At 39.0% G+C, this 18,593-nt stretch overlaps 1 protein-coding gene across 6 annotated transcripts in view; it reads right to left on the reverse strand.

The window, feature by feature from the left end:
• Positions 1–18,593, reverse strand: part of ESYT2 (extended synaptotagmin 2) — a 96,835-nt gene that overhangs the window by 12,155 nt on the left and 66,087 nt on the right. For 5 of the 6 annotated variants that reach the window (XM_058534253.1, XM_058534291.1, XM_058534272.1 and 2 more), the window contains 6 exons: positions 17,223–17,271; positions 15,942–16,031; positions 15,093–15,188; positions 8,891–8,953; positions 5,347–5,421; positions 4,472–4,558 (listed from right to left, as the gene is read on the reverse strand). In XM_058534253.1, the coding sequence (XP_058390236.1) occupies positions 4,472–4,558; positions 5,347–5,421; positions 8,891–8,953; positions 15,093–15,188; positions 15,942–16,031; positions 17,223–17,271 (460 nt within the window). The remainder of the gene's footprint in view (positions 1–4,471; positions 4,559–5,346; positions 5,422–8,890; positions 8,954–15,092; positions 15,189–15,941; positions 16,032–17,222; positions 17,272–18,593) is intronic. The other variant, XM_058534262.1, reaches the window with a different exon arrangement.

Here is an 18,593-nt window from a genome sequence, read left to right on the forward strand (position 1 = left end):
AAAGCCTGATTGCTTATTTCTTTTTAAACTGCAACCACAAAAGCATTTTTAAATGAAATAACGAGACAATGTTTGCAGAACTTTTTAAAAGTTAATACAAAAATTAGCTAGACATACACATTTCGTATAAAACAGAACGTAAAAATATAAAATAAACACAGAATAAAGGAACAGCCTGGGCGCGCCTGACAGTGACTTGGGGTCTGTCAAGGTGACATGAGAACTCCATGGCAGGACATCCCCTCTCAGACCTCAGGATCTCAGGGGGCTGAGGAACCAAGTCAGAGCTGTACAATCCAAATGGAAATGGAGGCCCTCAAACTTCTCCAAGATTGAACGTTGGAAAGTAGGCCACGTCAAAAAAGAAATACAGGAGGCAGAACTGTTTGGACTGGCACATTTAGTAGACTCACCACTAGGATAACCACAAAAGCTGTGTGATCCACCTACTAGCACTTTCCTTTAAGCTAAGATAATGTGAGAGGAGGGAAGAACATACAACCATTGAAAGTAGCAGGCATACATCCAAGAAGCTCCCTCTAACTCCTCCTGAGTGTATAATTTATATATAGCATATATTTTAAAACATGCAAATGGAGGACTTCTGCTTCTGGTCGTGATGGAGTAAAAGGAACTAAGTTTACCATCCCACCTGAGCTTAAAAACCAGACAAAATATATGAGACAATGTGTTTTAGATTGGACAACACAAGACACTGGACACAGAAGTGCCCTGAGAGAGTGGAAACAAGTGAGGTGAGCCCAACAACTGGTCTGGTCACTGCCTGGTGAGTGTCCAGGCCAGAGTGCCAGTATGAGGATCCCAGACAGAAGCCAGTGGGCCCCCTGAGTTAAGGACACGAGGTGAAAAAATCAGCGAACAGGAGGTGCGGAAGAAGAGAGAGCTCCAAGGAGAGAGCTAGAGGCCTCTGAGGGTGTCTTCAGCTGATCAGCACATGTGAGGGAGTAAACCACCTGAGGCCAGAAAAGATGCCCCAGGAGGAGCAGGGAGACAATTTCCAGAGCACAAAGGGCTGCAGGTAGTATCCATTCCAAACAGAGAGGAGAAATCTTATAACACCTGGGGCATCAGACTAATGAGGCCACATGATCCCAAGACTCAAGGCTGTCAGGTCTGCCTAAGAAAGCTTGAAAGGCTCAAAGTGTTTCCCAGTAACTTACCTGCAAATAAGAACAAAGCACCAAAGTATTTAAAGGAATACAAAAATCCAACACTCAACAATGTAAAATTCACCATGAAAAATAACCAGGCAACCAAAGAAGCAGGAATATATGACCCATGAGGGTTAAAATCAGTCATAAAAGCAGATTCAACAATTATGCAGATGACAGAATTAGTAATGAGGCACTAATTAGACACTTGAGGTGGGGAAAAATTGGAGGAACTAATCGCCAAAAATTTTCCAAACTTAACAACAGCAGACTTCTCATCAGAAACAACGCAAGACGGAAGACAGTGGAAGAAAAAAATCTGTTAACCAAAAATTTTATAACTTATGAAAATATCTTTCAAAAATAAAGGTGAAACAGAGACTTTTTCAGATATACAAATGCTGAAAAAATTCATCTCCAGCAGACCAGCCCTACAGAGACTGTTAAAGGAAGTCCTTCAGGCAGAAGGAAGATCTCATCAGGTGGAAATCGGAATCTATATGAAGGAATCAGGAACCCTGGGATGGTAAGTGTGTGGCTATACAGGAAAGACTACTTCCTTACTTTTTTTAAAGCTCTTTAAAATATAAGTTACTGTTTAAAACAAAACCGGTAAAATATCTTGTGGGATTAAACACACAGCAGTAAAATGTAGGACGACAAGAGCACGAAGTCCACGAGAGAGGAAACAGAAGTACGCCACAGAAGGTTGCTGTATTATCTGCAACCTGGTACACTACTTAAAGGTAGACGACTGTATGTCAAAGATGTGTACCAGAAACCCTGGAGCAACCACTAAAAATTTCATAACAAAATAAGGAGGTATAGCTAATAAGCCACAAAAGGAGACACAATGCAATTATAAAAAATGCTCAATTAATCCAAAAGAAGTCAGATTAAAAAAAGGAAAAAGAGACAAAGAATAGCTGGGGCCAAAAGCATGGTGGCAGATTCAAACCCAACCACATCAATAATGACATTAAGTGCAAATGGCCTAAACGCCAAAATTAAAAAGAGGAGATTGTCAGATTGGATAAAAAAGCAAGATTCAACTATATGGTGTGTATAAGAAACCAACTTTAAACACAAAGTCACAAATAGGTTAAAAGAAAAAAAAAAAAACCCGACACTAACTCCCATATAAGAAAGGCAGGGTAGCTAGATTAGTATCAGACTATGATATGGAGATACGATTATGGAGCAAAGAATATCACTGAAGTGTAACTGTAAAAGGGGATTTTTACAATGATAAAGGGATCAATTTATCCAGTGGGCAAGCATAACAATCCTAAAGGTTCATGCACCTAATAACAGAGGTTCAAAATACAAGAAGCAAAAACTGAGACTGAGGGGAAAAAATAGATAAATTCACAACTACAGTCTGAGATCCAAACACCACACTCTCAATAACTATATAACAAGCAGGCAGAAAACCAGTAAGGATATGGAAGACTTGAACAACACTACTAGCCAACTTGACCTTGCTGACATGCAGGGAACACTGCGCCCTGCCACACAACAGCACTCCTTCCCGACACACTCGGAGCACATGCCAACAGAGACAACACTCTAGACCATAAAACCCATCTCAAGCTTAAAAGGACTCAAGCCATACAAAGTACGTCATCTGACCACTATGAAATTAAATTTGACTGAATAGAAAGAAAAATCCCCAAGCAGGTGGAAATGAACTAATAGACCTTTAAATAAATAATCCATGAGTCAAAGAAAGAAACCAAAGGGGGAATAATTAAGTATTTTGAGAGGACTGAAAATGAAGCCACAACAAATCAAAATTTGTGAGTTGTAGCTCACGCAATACTTAAAGAGAAATATATCAGACTAAATGTCCAAATGATAAAAGAAGGAAGGTCTAAAAGCAAGCTTCCACTTTAAGAAACTAGGAAAAGAAAAGCAAATGAAACTCAAAGTAAGCAGAAGAAAGGAAACAATGATGACTGTAGCAGAAATCAATGAAATAGTAAACAGAGAAAAACAATAATGACAATCAATGAAACCAGAAGTCGGTTCTTTGAGACAATAAAATTGATAAACCTCTTGCCAGACTAATCACAGGAAAAAAAGAGAGAGAAGACAATAATTACCAATACCAGGAACAAGAAAAGTAGTATCTCCACAGGACGTTAAAGGAATATTTATGAATAACGTTGTGCCAAGAAATTCAAAATTTAGATGAAATGGATGAATTCCTTGAACAACGTAAATACCAAAAATCATTAAGAAGAAACAGATAAGCTGGATAAATCTATGTCTATTAATGGAATTGAATTTGTATTTAAACACCTTCTTACAAAGAAAACTGCAGGCCAGATGGCTTCACTGGTGAATTCTACCAAGCACTCGAGGAACAAACACCAATTCTACACAAACTCTTCTAGAAAACCGAAGAGGAGGGAACACTCCCCAACTCATTCTATGAGGCCAGCATGACCCTGATACAAAAACTAGACAAGGCATTATAAGAAAACAAAATTATAGATCAGTATTCTTCATGATTAATATGCAAAAATTCTTAACAAAATTTTAGCAAATTAAATTGAATGCATAAAAAGGATACTATATCATGACCAAGTAGAGCTTATCTCCAAATAAAGGTTTGCCTGCAAGGTTTTCAAATGTTAAGTAAGTCTTGAAAACCAAATAAAAGTTTGAAAGGTTTAACATTTGAAAATCAACGATGTTATTTCACCATATTTACAGAGTTAAAAAGAAACACCATATGATCATCTTAATAGTTGTAGAGAGAAGCCTTTGACAAAATTCAATACCCGTTCATGACAAAAACACTCAGCAAACTAGTAGTAGGAGCAGAAGGAAACGTCCTCACATGTCAGAGCTAATGGTGAAACACTCAGCTTTCCCCTTCAGATCGGGAAGGTGGCAAAGGTGTCCACTTATGCCAAGGCTGGAGGCCAGGCAGGGCAACAAGGCAAGAAAAGAAAGTGAAAGGCTCTCAGACTGGAAACACAGAAGCAGAAGCATCCTTACTGCAGACAACACGTAGAAGACAATCCTCAAGTACCCACAAAAAGCTAACAGAACTTATAAACAAGTTTAGCAGGGTTGTACTATATGGTGTCAATAAAAAAAATCTAAATCAACTGCATTTCTAGATACTAGTATCAATCAATCAAAAGTTGAAAATTAAAAAAAAACACAGGATAAGGTCGACAAAGATGTACTGATTATGGTGATGGGTCCATAATTGCAGTTTAAATATGTGTTCTTTGTATGTTGATTATATTTCAACAAATTGATTAAAAATGCAAATAAAATACCTCAACTTCAAGGTCTTGGCGCTTGGGATTGTGAATGAAGAAGGTGAAGTTTTCCTCCCACACAGGTTCATTGGTTTTGTACCGAATCTGAAAGAAACATCCAAATACAAGCTCTGTGATATTTTCTGTGGAAAAGGCTACCAACACCATGTTTATTCATTTCTTGTATTTGGAAGCTTGGGATGATTTTAAATCCCAAGATACACATTTACTGAGCACGTACTACTATGTATTAATTGTGGAAACTGTTCAAAAGACGGAGAGACAGTCCAAAGCTTTTAGAGTGCGTCAGGGAAATCAGCTGTTATGAAACCCCACCCTGTGAGCCCATCCCAATGACAAGGACTTCTTCTGCTTGGTTTGGCCCTCGTTCCACTACTGTCCCAGGGACTACACAGTGCTGCACGCCAGAAAGCTGCCTAAATTAATTGTTAACAGTTAAAAGTGAACAATGGCCGATAACCTCTGATAACTCCTGAAATGTTTTCTCTCATATCAAGAAAGTAGAACATAACAGCAACGCCCTCTCTCAATTCTTGAATAGAATTGTATTTGTTGAATTTTAAGTAAACTGTTGCTTATCATTTTAAACAAAATATTTATAGAGTATTCAAAGAAAACTTAGAAATTTGTCCCATGTCACCTACCCATGAAATCAAGCAAAAGCATATTCATGTTATTCTTAAATGTTACTTAAAAAAATGAACAACATGTTTGTTACCAAATTAGGTAGCTGGTTATCAAATGACTGATTTGAGAAAAAAAGAAGATATGGAAATCAGTGGTCCCAACACCTGCACCATCACCAGGCTGACAGTCCCCCTGACTGGCAACAGTGAGGTCACAGGAAACTGGTCCAAACACCAGTGCCTTACCTTGCTCTCCTGGGCCTTGTGCCCAACGGATATCTGGACAAGAGGATTTGGGTTGCTGTTTATCTTCTTCCCTGACTATCCAAAAACAAAAAGCAGACAAAATAAATAAACACATCTTGAAATGGGGCTTACTAAAAATGAAATTATTGGCTTATATTACCAGTCATTTCTATTTACTTCTGATACTTCAGTTACAGGGAATATCTGGCAACGATTTAATTGGTAAACAATCACTACGCACACTCCAAAGCCATAATTCTATCTACCACAAAATAAATTAAGAAAACTTCTATTTGCACACAATTTTTAAATGTTAAGGTCTTTTATTTTTAAAGAAAGCTACTTTGGAAAAATGGAATCTTCTGGAAATCTTTAATGTTAATTCCAGCTCTCAAAACTTATTTTACTGGGATAACCAAGTGAATAAAGTGCAACGAATGGAAACAGAAAAACACGAGAAAGGACAAATGTAAAAGAGAGTATAATTCAGAATAGTCTTCTGGTTGGAATAATAAAAATACTACAATGTCAGAGACAAGTTTTTACATTTTTAACTTAGTATCTGCTGTTCAAACATGGAGCTATCAGATATCAAATCCTGCTTATCAGCTTCTAAGTAATTTTGACTGGTAGAACAAACATCAATCTAGAATCAAATTAAGCAGATATGAATATAATGAGAAAAATTCAGGAATAAGAAAAAATGGTAAGAAGCATACTTTAGCACAGACAGCTGATACAAGAAAACATAGTAAAACACAACATATATGGGACATGAGGTTTATTTACAACTTAGCCCCACAAAAAGATGCAGTTAAATATCTGTGTTAGTGGAAATTAATATTAGAAGGTCACAAAAATGTTTTTCAGTTAAATTGTTTTAGAGTCAACCCTCAACAGTGCAGCAATGACAGAAACAGGAGTCAAATTCATGATTACTGGAATAAAATATTACTAGCCCAAACCTACTGCGATAATCTATTTTCTGGTTCATCTTTTTGATGTGAATGAATTCTGCAAAATGAAATAAATACTGTTAAAAAAATATCGAAGGCTATATAGACTACTGTGGCAGAAAATACTAATTTTTCCCCTAAATCCATTTTCTCCACCTTCCTTTAACATCAGAACTCCTGAGTTTCAGCTGAGCACAAGTCTTCTGTAAATAAAGATTCTATTTCTGAACTTCCCTTGCAGTTGGCCTGGCCAGGTAACAGTCTGGCCTTAAAGAAGGGGCATCCTCCCATTCACCATGCCCCCCACGTTTGGCTGGAGGTGGAGCACAGTGGAGTCACAGAATTCTGTTATACTGAGGGAAATAAACTGTCTTGCTTAAGCTACTGCTACTTCTGAGTCTTTGATACAGAAGCTGAGTTTGTTTCTTAATATACTTACTTCATCTCTAAAAAAGTAGCCATTCATTCCTAGAGATTTACTTTATCTTATCAATTTCTTTCTTTTTTTTTTTTTTGTGAGGAAGATCAGCCCTGAGCTAACATCTATGCTAATCCTCCTCTTTTTGCTGAGGAAGACCGGCTCTGAGCTAACATCTATTGCCAATCCTCCTCCTTTTTTTCTTCCCCAAAGCCCCAGTAGATAGTTGTACGTCATAGTTGCACATCCTTCTAGTTGCTGTATGTGGGACGCAGCCTCAGCATGGCCGGAGAAGTGGTGCGTCGGTGTGCACCCGGGATCCGAACCTGGGCCGCCAGTAGCGGAGCACACGCACTTAACCGCTAAGCCATGGGTCCGGCCCCTATCTTATCAATTTCAAGACACTTTTTTTTTCTTTCTTTCTAACATCCCTGAAAACAGAATGAAACTTAGAATTGATGTCTTTATGTACCTGCTTTTGGGCAAATCACAGTACTGAGATAGTTGTCACTACTGTAACCAATTTATTTTGCTTATATCTTCCTTTTGTGTGTGCATGTGAGTCATATGATAAAAACTAGGTTTATCCTCAAGTCTAAAAATTCTTTCAGTAAGTATAAAATAAACACTATTTTAAAAATAAATCCTAGCAGCCACTTTTTTCCCCTTTCCTAGTGGTACATTAAAAAATGCTGTATTTTACAATGGATCATCATGTTTTAGATTCCATGAAATGAGGTTAAATCACTGACTAAGTTTTCTACCAGGGTACAATATTCAAAATGCATCAGCACAAGTAAGAGACACAAGGTATAATGAAAATATGAGCTTTTAAGTCAGACTGTCTTGAATTTAAATCTCAGCTCTCTACCATTTGATTATCGAGACCTACATATTTCATCTATTTGAACCTCAGTTTTCCCATCTATAAAATGGGCATAAATACCATTTCCAGAACCTAGTTGTTAGGCTTAAATGAGATAATGTAATAACGATTAAAATACACATATTATCGTAGCTACCCTGAGCACTTTTACATGTATGGTCTTATTTAATTTACTCAATACTCCAATAAAGAAGATAATTATCACTTCCATTCTATGAATAACAGAGAGGACTAAATATCTTGCTGTAGGTCACACTGATGAGCAGATGTGCTGTGATTCAAATCCAGACAGCCTGATTTCAGAGTTGTCGTTCTAACCATTATGCTCTGTTGGTCAATAACCTTCAAATATCAAAGAAACAGTGACAAAAGACTGTTGATCTAATTCCTCCCAGTCAGCTGTTCTGGTGGGAACAGTTATTTCAACTACTGTGCTGACTAGCACTCCCACAGGAGTAATTCACTGCTAAGCCACAGGATAGGGTGTGGTGAGGGCTTAACGAATATACATCAACGCAGACTTCGGCAGTCTTCCTCACTTTTGAAATTTAACTTATTCTAGATGAAACTGGCTAAAAACCATTTTTGATTCCTTTGGATAGAATTTTCTTAAAACAATTACATTTAACCCTGACCCTCCCGCCAAATATTTAAGCCTAAAATGATCAAAGCAATCAGAGAAAAAATAATAAAACATCGTAAGTCATAGAAAACTTTTAACAATTTAGCCAGAAAATACACGTTCGTGTCATTTTAGGGAGCGGAGCTTAGTTTTCAATATACCTCATTTAATGAAATTTAAAGCGTCTCGAAAGATCTGTCACCCAAACCCAGCAGCACTAAAAGCCATGAGGCCCCAACTCAGAGACAGCCCTGATTCAGCATATTGGAAGAGGTGATTTTTAAATGGATGGTCACAGTGCACCAGGCACACCAGTCAATCATAATCTAAAAACCGATTACGATTTTAAATAGAACTTCTATTTCACCATTTTCGCAAATTTGAATCCAATTAAAATACAGATGATTTAAAACAACCTTAGATATTGCTACCCAAGGCCAATAGGACAGAAGTCTAATTTATCATATTGGTACTTTATAAAATTTATCTTCAAAGCTGTCTTTAATTCTTCTCACTACTAACTCTTGGTAACAAAGCTGTAATAGACAACTAATGACTATATCAGTATGGTACCAATTTGTTGATAAACTCATAAGGGTTTAAAGCATCATCTCTTTCAATATGTTTTAATTAACTTTTCGAAGGGAAAACTATTAGTTTACCTTTAAAGCTTTCTGAACTGCAGCCTTCTTCAAGACATCAGGGTTAAATTCTAATGGGTTACTCTTTCAAGTCAGAAGAAAATGAATATACCAAGGGTTAATAAAACATGCAATGAGGAGTTTATGTAAGGTTAATGACATGAAATTTAGGAGAACAAACAAAAAATCTTCAAACGAAAACCACCAACAAGAACTACCCAAAAACCAGTAAAAATCATTTGTAAAATTCTTCTTTATGCCCAAGATTCTACCTCAGAATGAACCTTTAATCTATAAATATCAAAATACATCTCCTTAGCCTCCATGGTTACTAGTCTCTTAGTCCCTATCCCTTATCTTTGGGATTTGAAAAATCCAAGAGTGACACTTTGGGAAAAGGTTCTATTTACTATCCTTTGATGGAACAAACCCCTAAAATATCAACTATAATTAAACTAAAGGTTTTATTTAAAGTACAAATGAATAGGGCCGGCTCTGTGACTTAGCGGTTAAGTGCGCGCGCTCTGATGCTGGCGGCCCGGGTTCGGATCCTGGGCACGCCCCAAGGCACCACTTCTCCGACCAACCCGAGGCCGAGTCCCACGTACAGCAACTAGAAGGATGTAAACCTATGACATACAACTATCTACTGGGGCTTTGGGGGGAAAAAAATGAATAAATAAAATCTTTAAAAAATAAATAAATAAAGTACAAATGAATGGACCAAGGATGCCCAAACTTCCCTGAAGCCAAATCATTTCCTATAACAGCAGATGCTACTTTTCTTCCTCCTGAAATTTACCTTTTTCGTGCAAGACCACAGCAGAGATGGGGCCCTCTCTACTTTGTCCCCCATTCTTCTCCAAGTTTAAAATGTGGGGGCTGATTAGATCATCTCCAAAGTTTCTCCTGGCTTTAAAGTGCTATTATTATGGGCTTTATGTCATACTTTTATTGATTTTTAAAAATTCATTACTTTCCTCAAAAAGGCAAGACTGAGTTGTTTTGCAAACTCCTTTGAGGACTAACATTTAAAATTAAAGATTTTATCATTTTAATTGTAATTAACTTCAAATAAATTGAATTTTATTATTTTTTATGAAACAGATTTTATAATCAAGAAAGATCGACAACCAGCCTCCCATGACCATGGCAGCCTGGGCCAGATGAGAAGATCAAACATCTGGCCAAAAGGAATTAATGCCATGTTAAAGCCAGCCCTCAGCCCAGGTTGCCACTGAAGAACCTGAGGAGCTCTAAAAACACTGGACCCACTGGGTCTTTCTCTACGGGGGAGCCAGGACAGGCGAGGCTGGAAACCATTACCCTGAGGTGTGAGGACTGACAATCTTCAGGTGTCATAAGAACCTTTCCAGAAGCTCACTTTGGATAGACATGACCTGTACTAAATGCGTGTATTATTTTAACATGCATCAATTAAAGCAAACAAGGAGAAAGGCCGTGGTTTGGGGATAGGGGTGCAAGAGGAGCCATGTGAGGTTGTGAAAGCTGCACAGGCCTGGGGGTGAGACAGACCAGATCATCCAGGTGTGCTGGGCAGGGGCCCAGTGTGAGGCCTCCAGACATGACTGCACCTTCCATCCTTGGGCTATTCACCATAAATGGAGGCACTAATAGCCACTTGTGCTTTTAAAATGGGAGCCAAGATAACTTTTATAAAGCACCTAGCATCATCACACCCAAGGGTCTCATATTACACTGCTAGCATTTTTATGTATGAAATAGACATTAGTAAAAACACCACTCATCTCAGATTAACTCCATATACAGCATTATAAACTCATAAACTTAATAAAGTGATAGCAATTCACTTTATACTAGGATGGAATAGACAGGAGGGTTGAGAATGTGGACTCCAGGGGACATGGCTGAGTTCAAATCCCAGCTACTTACTAGTTGACCTTGGGTCTCTGTCTCAGTCCCTCACACTCTCTGTGTTGTCTCAGCTTCCTTAACCTAGAAGTGATCAGGGTGGTCTGAGACTAAATGAGGTGGATATGTAGAGCCCTTAGAAAGTGCTCAGCAAATGTACGTTTATCACGCAAGCCTCAGGTCCTAAAGCCGTCCATGGAGTCAGACCACACCCTCAGCGTTCCTCTGAAATTCTGAGCTAATTCCTTTCAGGCAGAAGGACAGAGAGCAACAGAAGGACAAAGGCAGCCATCTAAAACCTTTACTAGAAAGGGCAATGGTCTTAGCCTTTACAGGAACATGGAGAAAGCAATGATCTAACTTCATATTGAAAATCAACAGGTAAAAAAAAAAGCCATTAATTTGTTCAAATTTATTTTACAGAACACTTTGTTGATGGCCCTATGTGAATCATAAGGCAGAGTATGTGATTTTGATAACGCAAGAGGACAGTTTTGATAACCCAGCAATGTCTTAGCTAAATATTACAAAACAATTTAAAAAATCCTGACACAAGGTCAGAAATATTTTCTTTCTTTTTTTTTTTTGTGAGGAAGATCAGCCCTGAGCTAACATCTGTGCTAATCCTCCTCTTTTTGCTGAGGAAGACCGGCTCTGAGCTAACATCTATTGCCAATCCTCCTCCTTTTTTTTTCCCCCTCAAAGCTCCAGTAGATAGTTGTATGTCATAGCTGCACATCCTTCTAGTTGCTGTATGTGGGACGCGGCCTCAGCATGGCCGGAGAAGCGGTGCGTCGGTGCATGCCTGGGATCTGACCCCGGGGGGCCAGTAGTGGAGCACACGCACTTAACCGCTAAGCCACGGGGCCAGCCCAGAAATATTTTCTTTAAAAGAAACAGTTACAGAACAGAAAAAAGTAACTTAGAAAAGCTATTGGAGGTAGACTAACAGAGCTGATGCAGCAGAGCCACAATGTTGTTTATAGCGGCTTACAATTTTCCACTAAGAAATACCCGAAACAGAAAATCATTTTATAAAAAGTGATAGAAAATAGTTGCCAATATGCACCACTGATCTCATTTTGACTTGTAAACAGGTGCAAGCAGGGAGAGGGAGGAGACCATGGCTATGATTTACCGCTGGTGTGACTCCAAACAGCTCACCTAACTGTTCTTCAGGGTCTTGGTTTTCCTCATCTATTATTTGGGACAAAATACCTATTCTTCAAGTTTTGCCCCTCCTTTCTTTTTTACAGTAAGAATAAACTGAGAATGCATGTGGAAACAGAAATGGAAACTCTTCAAAAATGCAAAGCACCACCACTATTAGATTCAAGGGCTGAATGAACTTGACGAATCTCACTAGCTATTGAATTAAATCAATAATTAGTTCAGAAAGGGTGACTTTCTAGAGTAATGACTAAGCCATCGCTGGCTTTCTCTGACCCCAAAGCAAGTAAAAACAACTATCTGCCAAAAACACCAAGAACAATACGAGTCAAGGTGCCAAAGTGAGACCCCAGGGAGAGAGAGAATGAGACCAAAATCAGCTTCTCAAATAAAGGTCGGAAATGCTCAATTATCCACTCCAGGAAACTCCTGAAGTTCCTTAAAAGAAGCTGGATCATAAACTCTATTTTTTTCCCATAGGAGCTCTGGTTAAACACTGAGAGAGAGGGCAAGTTTTCAGAGTAACAGGTGAATTTCTGTCTTCACTGACCGTCCCCAGGGGCACAGCTGCGACTTTAGGGAAAGCCAATTTCTGACACTTCTGTGTTTGGTCAGGAGGAGCAAGATTTAAGGAAGCTTTTTGAAAGCTTGTAAAGAAATCTTTACATCTCACAGTGAGATGAACCACAAGAAAATCAACTTTAATCATTATGGCTTCATTTTTCCCTCAGAAGAACTTTTATTTTTTTATGGGCCAGTAGTAGTTTAGGAATCCAAAGCTTCTTCATGACTCACCAGGTCTGTTCATCTCATCATCAGATGCAGTCATCAATGTTAGTTACAGCAGTGTTAACATTTTACAAAACAAGCAGAGAAGAAACACACACAGTAACTGAAATCATGCAAGAAAACTAAAGAAGCATGCGATGTCATTCCACCACTGAGTAGACAGCATTAGAAGTCCCAGTCCACATTCCAGCAGTCTCCATTAAAACAAAAGGAAGAAAGAACACTGGAGAACTCACAAATAGTGCTCTATAGACTGAGGTAGTATTTTCACAAAACACTAGTCCCGACGCTCGCCTCTCTTTTAAGTAGCCACACCCAAAGTTTCCCTCGTAGATACTCTTAGGAAAGTGGAAATAGGAGGAGAAAGCAAAGAATGGTGGATCGTGGTCAATGAACACACAGGCAGCACTAATACACAGGAGTGCAAAACGCAGAGTCAAAGAATCCCGCAGAAACGCAGGGGAGCCCATGGGCAAGCGCTCCTGCTCCAAACACACACCCAACAGGGCAGTGGTTCTGCAAAGATGCTTTGCCTCTGACGGCCAGAGCATATATCATGCACAAAGTGCCCTTTTAATAGAAGGTTAATAAATTTTCCTTTTTTTTTTTTGCTTACGTGACATTATTCAAATTTCAATTTAATGTGACAAAACACACAATTCTAACGAGAAGCCTAATCCTTCTTGCCAATTCACCAATACTATTCTCTATATCCTAAAATATACAACAAATTCACTTTCATCAGGCATTATAAAAGACTTTATTTTTATTTATTTTTTTGTGAGGAAGATCAGCCCTGAGCTAACATCTGTGCCCATCTTCCTCCACTTTATATGGGACACCGCCACAGCATGGCCTGACAAGCGGTGCGTCGGTGTGCGCCCAGGATCCAAACCCGGGCCGCCAGCAGCGGAGCACGCGCACTTAACCGCTACGCCATGGGGCCGGCCCCTATAAAAGACTTTATAACAAACATTATCGTGGTTAAAAACAGAAAGTTCTACCATACAAAAAATTCTGTAGAAAGGTTAAATAATGAAACAACTTCCCCCAAGCTGAAATTATTAACAGATAGGGTCACAGGCTTCTGACTGGAAGATTGACCAAAAGCTTAAGGTAATACTTTAAGAGAAATTAAGAATTTAAGAAGTTAAAATCAGTCAAGAAACCTTTACTGAAAGAAAGAATACAATTATATACAATTTACACAAATAGTTCAATTACATCTTCCCAGTATGGAAAAAATAGATGATCAATCAGATTTTAATGGTTAAAAACTTTAAATAAAACATACAGATGAAATGAGAACGTGTACTTTATGAGTGAAGGAGACAGAGTACAACCGTGGTGAGCTGAGGCGAGATGGGAGTCCACTAGGAGACCCTCAGAGGCAGTACCCTAAAGGGCTGGGTGGATGCTCTGTGCCCTCCTGTCTGTCTCCACCAGGTAAATCTCCTCAGGAAGACCATCTACAAAGGCACTTGGGTGAAGGAGTATTCACTATAATCCTAGGAGAAAAACACCCTGTATCTGGGGGCAATAGTCTTTCTTTCAACAAAATTGGCCTTTAGCACAACGAATTAAGCAAGAATGACCATCTATAGAACAAGTGAATGGGCACTCAAAAAAAATGATCACAACAACATAACGTTTCTAATGACCACAGTTCTCTAAATAGTGGGGTTTAGCATGGTGGTGAAGGATCCCACCAGACCTCACGAGACTGAAGCTGTATGATTTTCCTTCTCCATGGTGATAGTTATTACTTATAAAAACTGTACTGTATAGTTTTTCTAAGAGCAAAACAATTGTGATGCATACGAGTGGGAGCACATGCCCCATGCTGCAGGAGCCATGAGTGTGACAGATCAGCAGGGCAGCGTGTGTATCTCCCCTGTGCCTGCACGTCCCGAGCACCCTCATCCTCTCACTGTTGCCTGGCCCGTCATCCTGCCATGCTACAGCCAGGATGAACTCTGGGGTTGTCTTCAGAGCTGCTACATTTTATCCCCGTGCCAAATAGAGACAATTTCCATCTTTAGATAACTAAATCTTAATAATTAGTGATTTTCTATAGAGTAACTTCTTCCCTAACTACTAGACATATTCTTTTCCTATGTATTGGAGATTTCTTCACAAAACACGTCAGAGTAAAGATAATTCCGAACATCCTGGATAAATCAATAAGATGTGCAAACATAAAATTACACTCATGAAGCAAATACACACTTATCCCTCTCCACTGCTGCTCTCTCGGGCTGGAGTGAAGTGAAACTACAGCAATAAGAACAGGGGACACGGCATGGCTGAACACAGCAAGATCCACTCCCAGGAAATGAGCACTCAAATGAGTTTCCACGGCATTACCTACCGGAAGGTTCCTTGCTGAATCCAAATACAAGATCAGCAATGAAGAGGAAAGACCATCATTGGCTTGGTCTTTGTCAGCTCTGATGTCTGTCAGCACCTATAAGGAAAAGAAAAGAAGCCTCAGCAGGCCTATTTCCATAAGACTTCAGACTATTTCTACCTGATTATGTCTATAATGCTCAAGAAAATAAGAAACGTGGAGAAAGTAACTATCCAATATATGCACTCTGGAGAGAATAAAAACAATAAGTATCTTTTAAATGACACGATTCTACACAAATCAATTAAATGAAGCACTCAGGTGATCTGTGGCTCTCCAAACCCTATACTATACCAAGCACAAATTTCAAGATCTCGTAAAACAGGTGTGAATGACTTCTAAATCTCTCTTAAAAACATTCCATTATCTGGGGCCGGCCCAGAGGCATAGTGGTTAAGTTTGGCACGCTCTGCTTCAGCAGCCCGGGGTTCAGATCCCAGGCATGGACCTATACCACTCACTAGCAGCCATGCTGTGGCAGAGACCCACATACAAAACAGAAGACAACTGGCACAGATATAGCTCAGAACGACCTGTCCTCAAGCAAAAACAGGAAGATTCGTAACAGGTGTTAGCTCAGGGCCAATCTTCCTCACCAAACACAAACCAAAAAACCCCATAACATTACATTATCTTTAATTTATCCCTTTATCTATTAATTTATTATAATTTAAGTCACTGTAGTGACTTATAGCACAATAATCAAAACTATTGCCGTAATTTTTTTTTAACCGAGTAGCAATACAATTTAAAGATACGAATCTCAGCTGTTAGGAGTGACTGGTTGTCCCGAGAAAACCTTCGCAGCACCTTATCAAGGTTTGACGCATTTGGCATTAATGTGAGCCACTCCAGTTTCAAGTGCAGCTTTCCTTTGGGGACTTCGTCCAGGGTGAACCACTGAAGAGAAAATGCACAAGTTCAGCAAAAGTTCTCCTGAATGAAAATTCAAATTAAACACAGTCTCTACAAATGTCACAAGTTGCTCACTAACTGAGGTATCAACAGTTCTCAATTAAGGCTGAAGGACTGAATCCTGCCATATTTAGCTCTATGCTATTTGTATGAGCTATGGTCCAAGATGATGAAACTTGCACAGCACTGCCTGCTGGCTGGAGACCATTTTAAATGCTTTACATATATTAATTCATTGAAACCTGACAAAACCCCTGTGCAGTAAATACAGTAAATATTTTCATCCCTAATTTACATGTAAGGATTCACATGTCTTCTAGTACCATTCAGTACTATCAGGCTTCTACGTATGAATTTTAATAGAATTCATGAGCCAAGAGATAATATAACATAGATCCTGAATACTGAATTTCAATACCAAATAAGTTAATGTGTTTGTTTTTACTCATCACTATATACTTATAAAATAGTATTCAGCTGTTTCAGCTTAAAAACCACAAAGTAATCAAAGGCGGTTCCCAAATACTCAGTGTTAAGAAGAGACTGCCATGAATGCAGGGTTTTATACTCAGCACCTGGCACACGACAGGTACGCAAATATTTATGGAACAAGTGCTGTCTGCTTGGGAAGCAAAATGTGTTACTTTGTAAGTAGCAGACCTCAACACTGATTTGGTTAATTACACTTTACTTATCCAAACCTTATTCATCTTTTAGAAGCCACCACAAACTCTTCCTTTTTTCATACTTTTTATTCTGATAGCAATATCCTGTTTGAAGTAGTAACTACTTGCTGTCAATTCCCACTGCATTTACAGATATCTTTCATGTTACACTTTCTCATCACCTGTACTGTGACAGCTCTGCTTATTAACTCCAGCTACCTTTAAAACGCCCTTTATTAGGGAGCTTCTCACAGGCCTCTGCCCTGACTCCAGAAAGAGAGCACATGCCCGCCTGAAATAAAGCGGGTTTGTGTTTGTATCCTTATGAACTTCTAGCATATGTTAGGTACTAAATACACACTATCTGATTTGGCTCTTAAACTCATTTGTTTTCACTTGGCTGTTACTAAAAGGCCTAAGTTCTCAATATTTGTGAGCATCGCGTGGGTGGGCAGCAGTAGGTTACTTAGTTAATGCTCATCAAGTATAACAATACCCAAAGAAAACTTACTTCATCTAAAAGGCGCTCCTTTTCAACTTCAATAAGATCAATCATAAGACTACAGAAATAACAATACAATAAATTTAGAACATAGAAACACACTTCTTATAACTGAAATAAACTTAAACATTTGTCTATGAAAAAGTACTCCAGAAATGCAACAAAATGCTACATAGTTTATCAAGAAACAGCCTTCTTCCAAAAGCTTCCTCAAGCTTACACCCAAGAGTGTCAAGAGAGGTCAGGAGAAGAGCAGGGTTTAGTTTCCGGGAGGCTGAAGCACTCAGTTTGGCAAAGCTGAGGTTAGAGCTGTGAAAAACCCGGTCTTCCCCACCTTGTAGCTATTTACAATGTGCCAAAAACGTTCAAGAACATCCAGCCCTCTTGTTTGACATTCTCTCCCTCCGCGATGCCATCCGTCACTATGGACCACATGCTGAATTAGGGCTTTACCACTTTCCCAACCTTGCTCCCCAGCTCTGGACCACAGTGGAACCGGAGCTCCCCAGACGCCTCTTGCTCAGCATGTCTAAGACAGCCGGTTCCATTTCCCCTAAATAATCCTGTTCTATTGCAAAGAATGGAAAGCCCCCCGCCAGAAGCCAGAGATGACTAAAATGGGATGATTAAGCTCCTCTTTTTTCTTGTAGCCACCCTTTCCTCTGTTAGACCCTAAACTGAGACAGAGATTGTATTAACAATAGTCTCTTAATGGTCTGCCAGGCTCCAGCTCAATCCCTGATCATCTAGGCCACACAGTGGGTTTACTAGAATGCAAATGTGATCTCCTCACTGCCCTGCTTAAAATCTTCTGGTTGCTCCTTGTCAAATTGTCTCACGAATGCATTCTGAAGTCACAGCACAATACACGGGCCATTCTTGATGAGGCCACACCCGCCCAATGTCACCAATCCCTGTATCTTTTCTGCCACAAGAAATTCAGTTTATAAAGATTAGGTTAAAGTGTATTTTTTACAAGTTCATTATTTTCAGCTGTACTGGTTTTTCAACTTAAACAAATCAATGTTTATTTTTCCAATGTGTAGGTACAATGTAAATTACTCCCACCCAAAAAAATAATCCAACAATCGAACAAGTTTAAAAACCCGTTTCTACAATGCAAAGCGAAGGTGTCTGCACAATGTGAGGGCTGGAGAGCTGTGCCGGCACTTGGGGCCACGTACCATAGCTGGCTACTGAGCACTTAAAATGGGGGAAGCACAACCAGGAAAGTGAATTTTAAGTTTTGTTTAATTTTAATCAATTTAATTTAAATAGCTACATGTGGCTAGTGGCTGCTACGGACACAGATCTAGCAGCTTTCCTTCTCTTATGTAAATGTAAGACTTTTTAGGAATAAAACATGTTTTAAGAAGTCTA

The sequence above is a fragment of the Diceros bicornis genome, chromosome 3 (genome assembly GCF_020826845.1).
Source record: "Diceros bicornis minor isolate mBicDic1 chromosome 3, mDicBic1.mat.cur, whole genome shotgun sequence".
NCBI classification, from domain to species: Eukaryota; Metazoa; Chordata; class Mammalia; order Perissodactyla; family Rhinocerotidae; genus Diceros; species Diceros bicornis.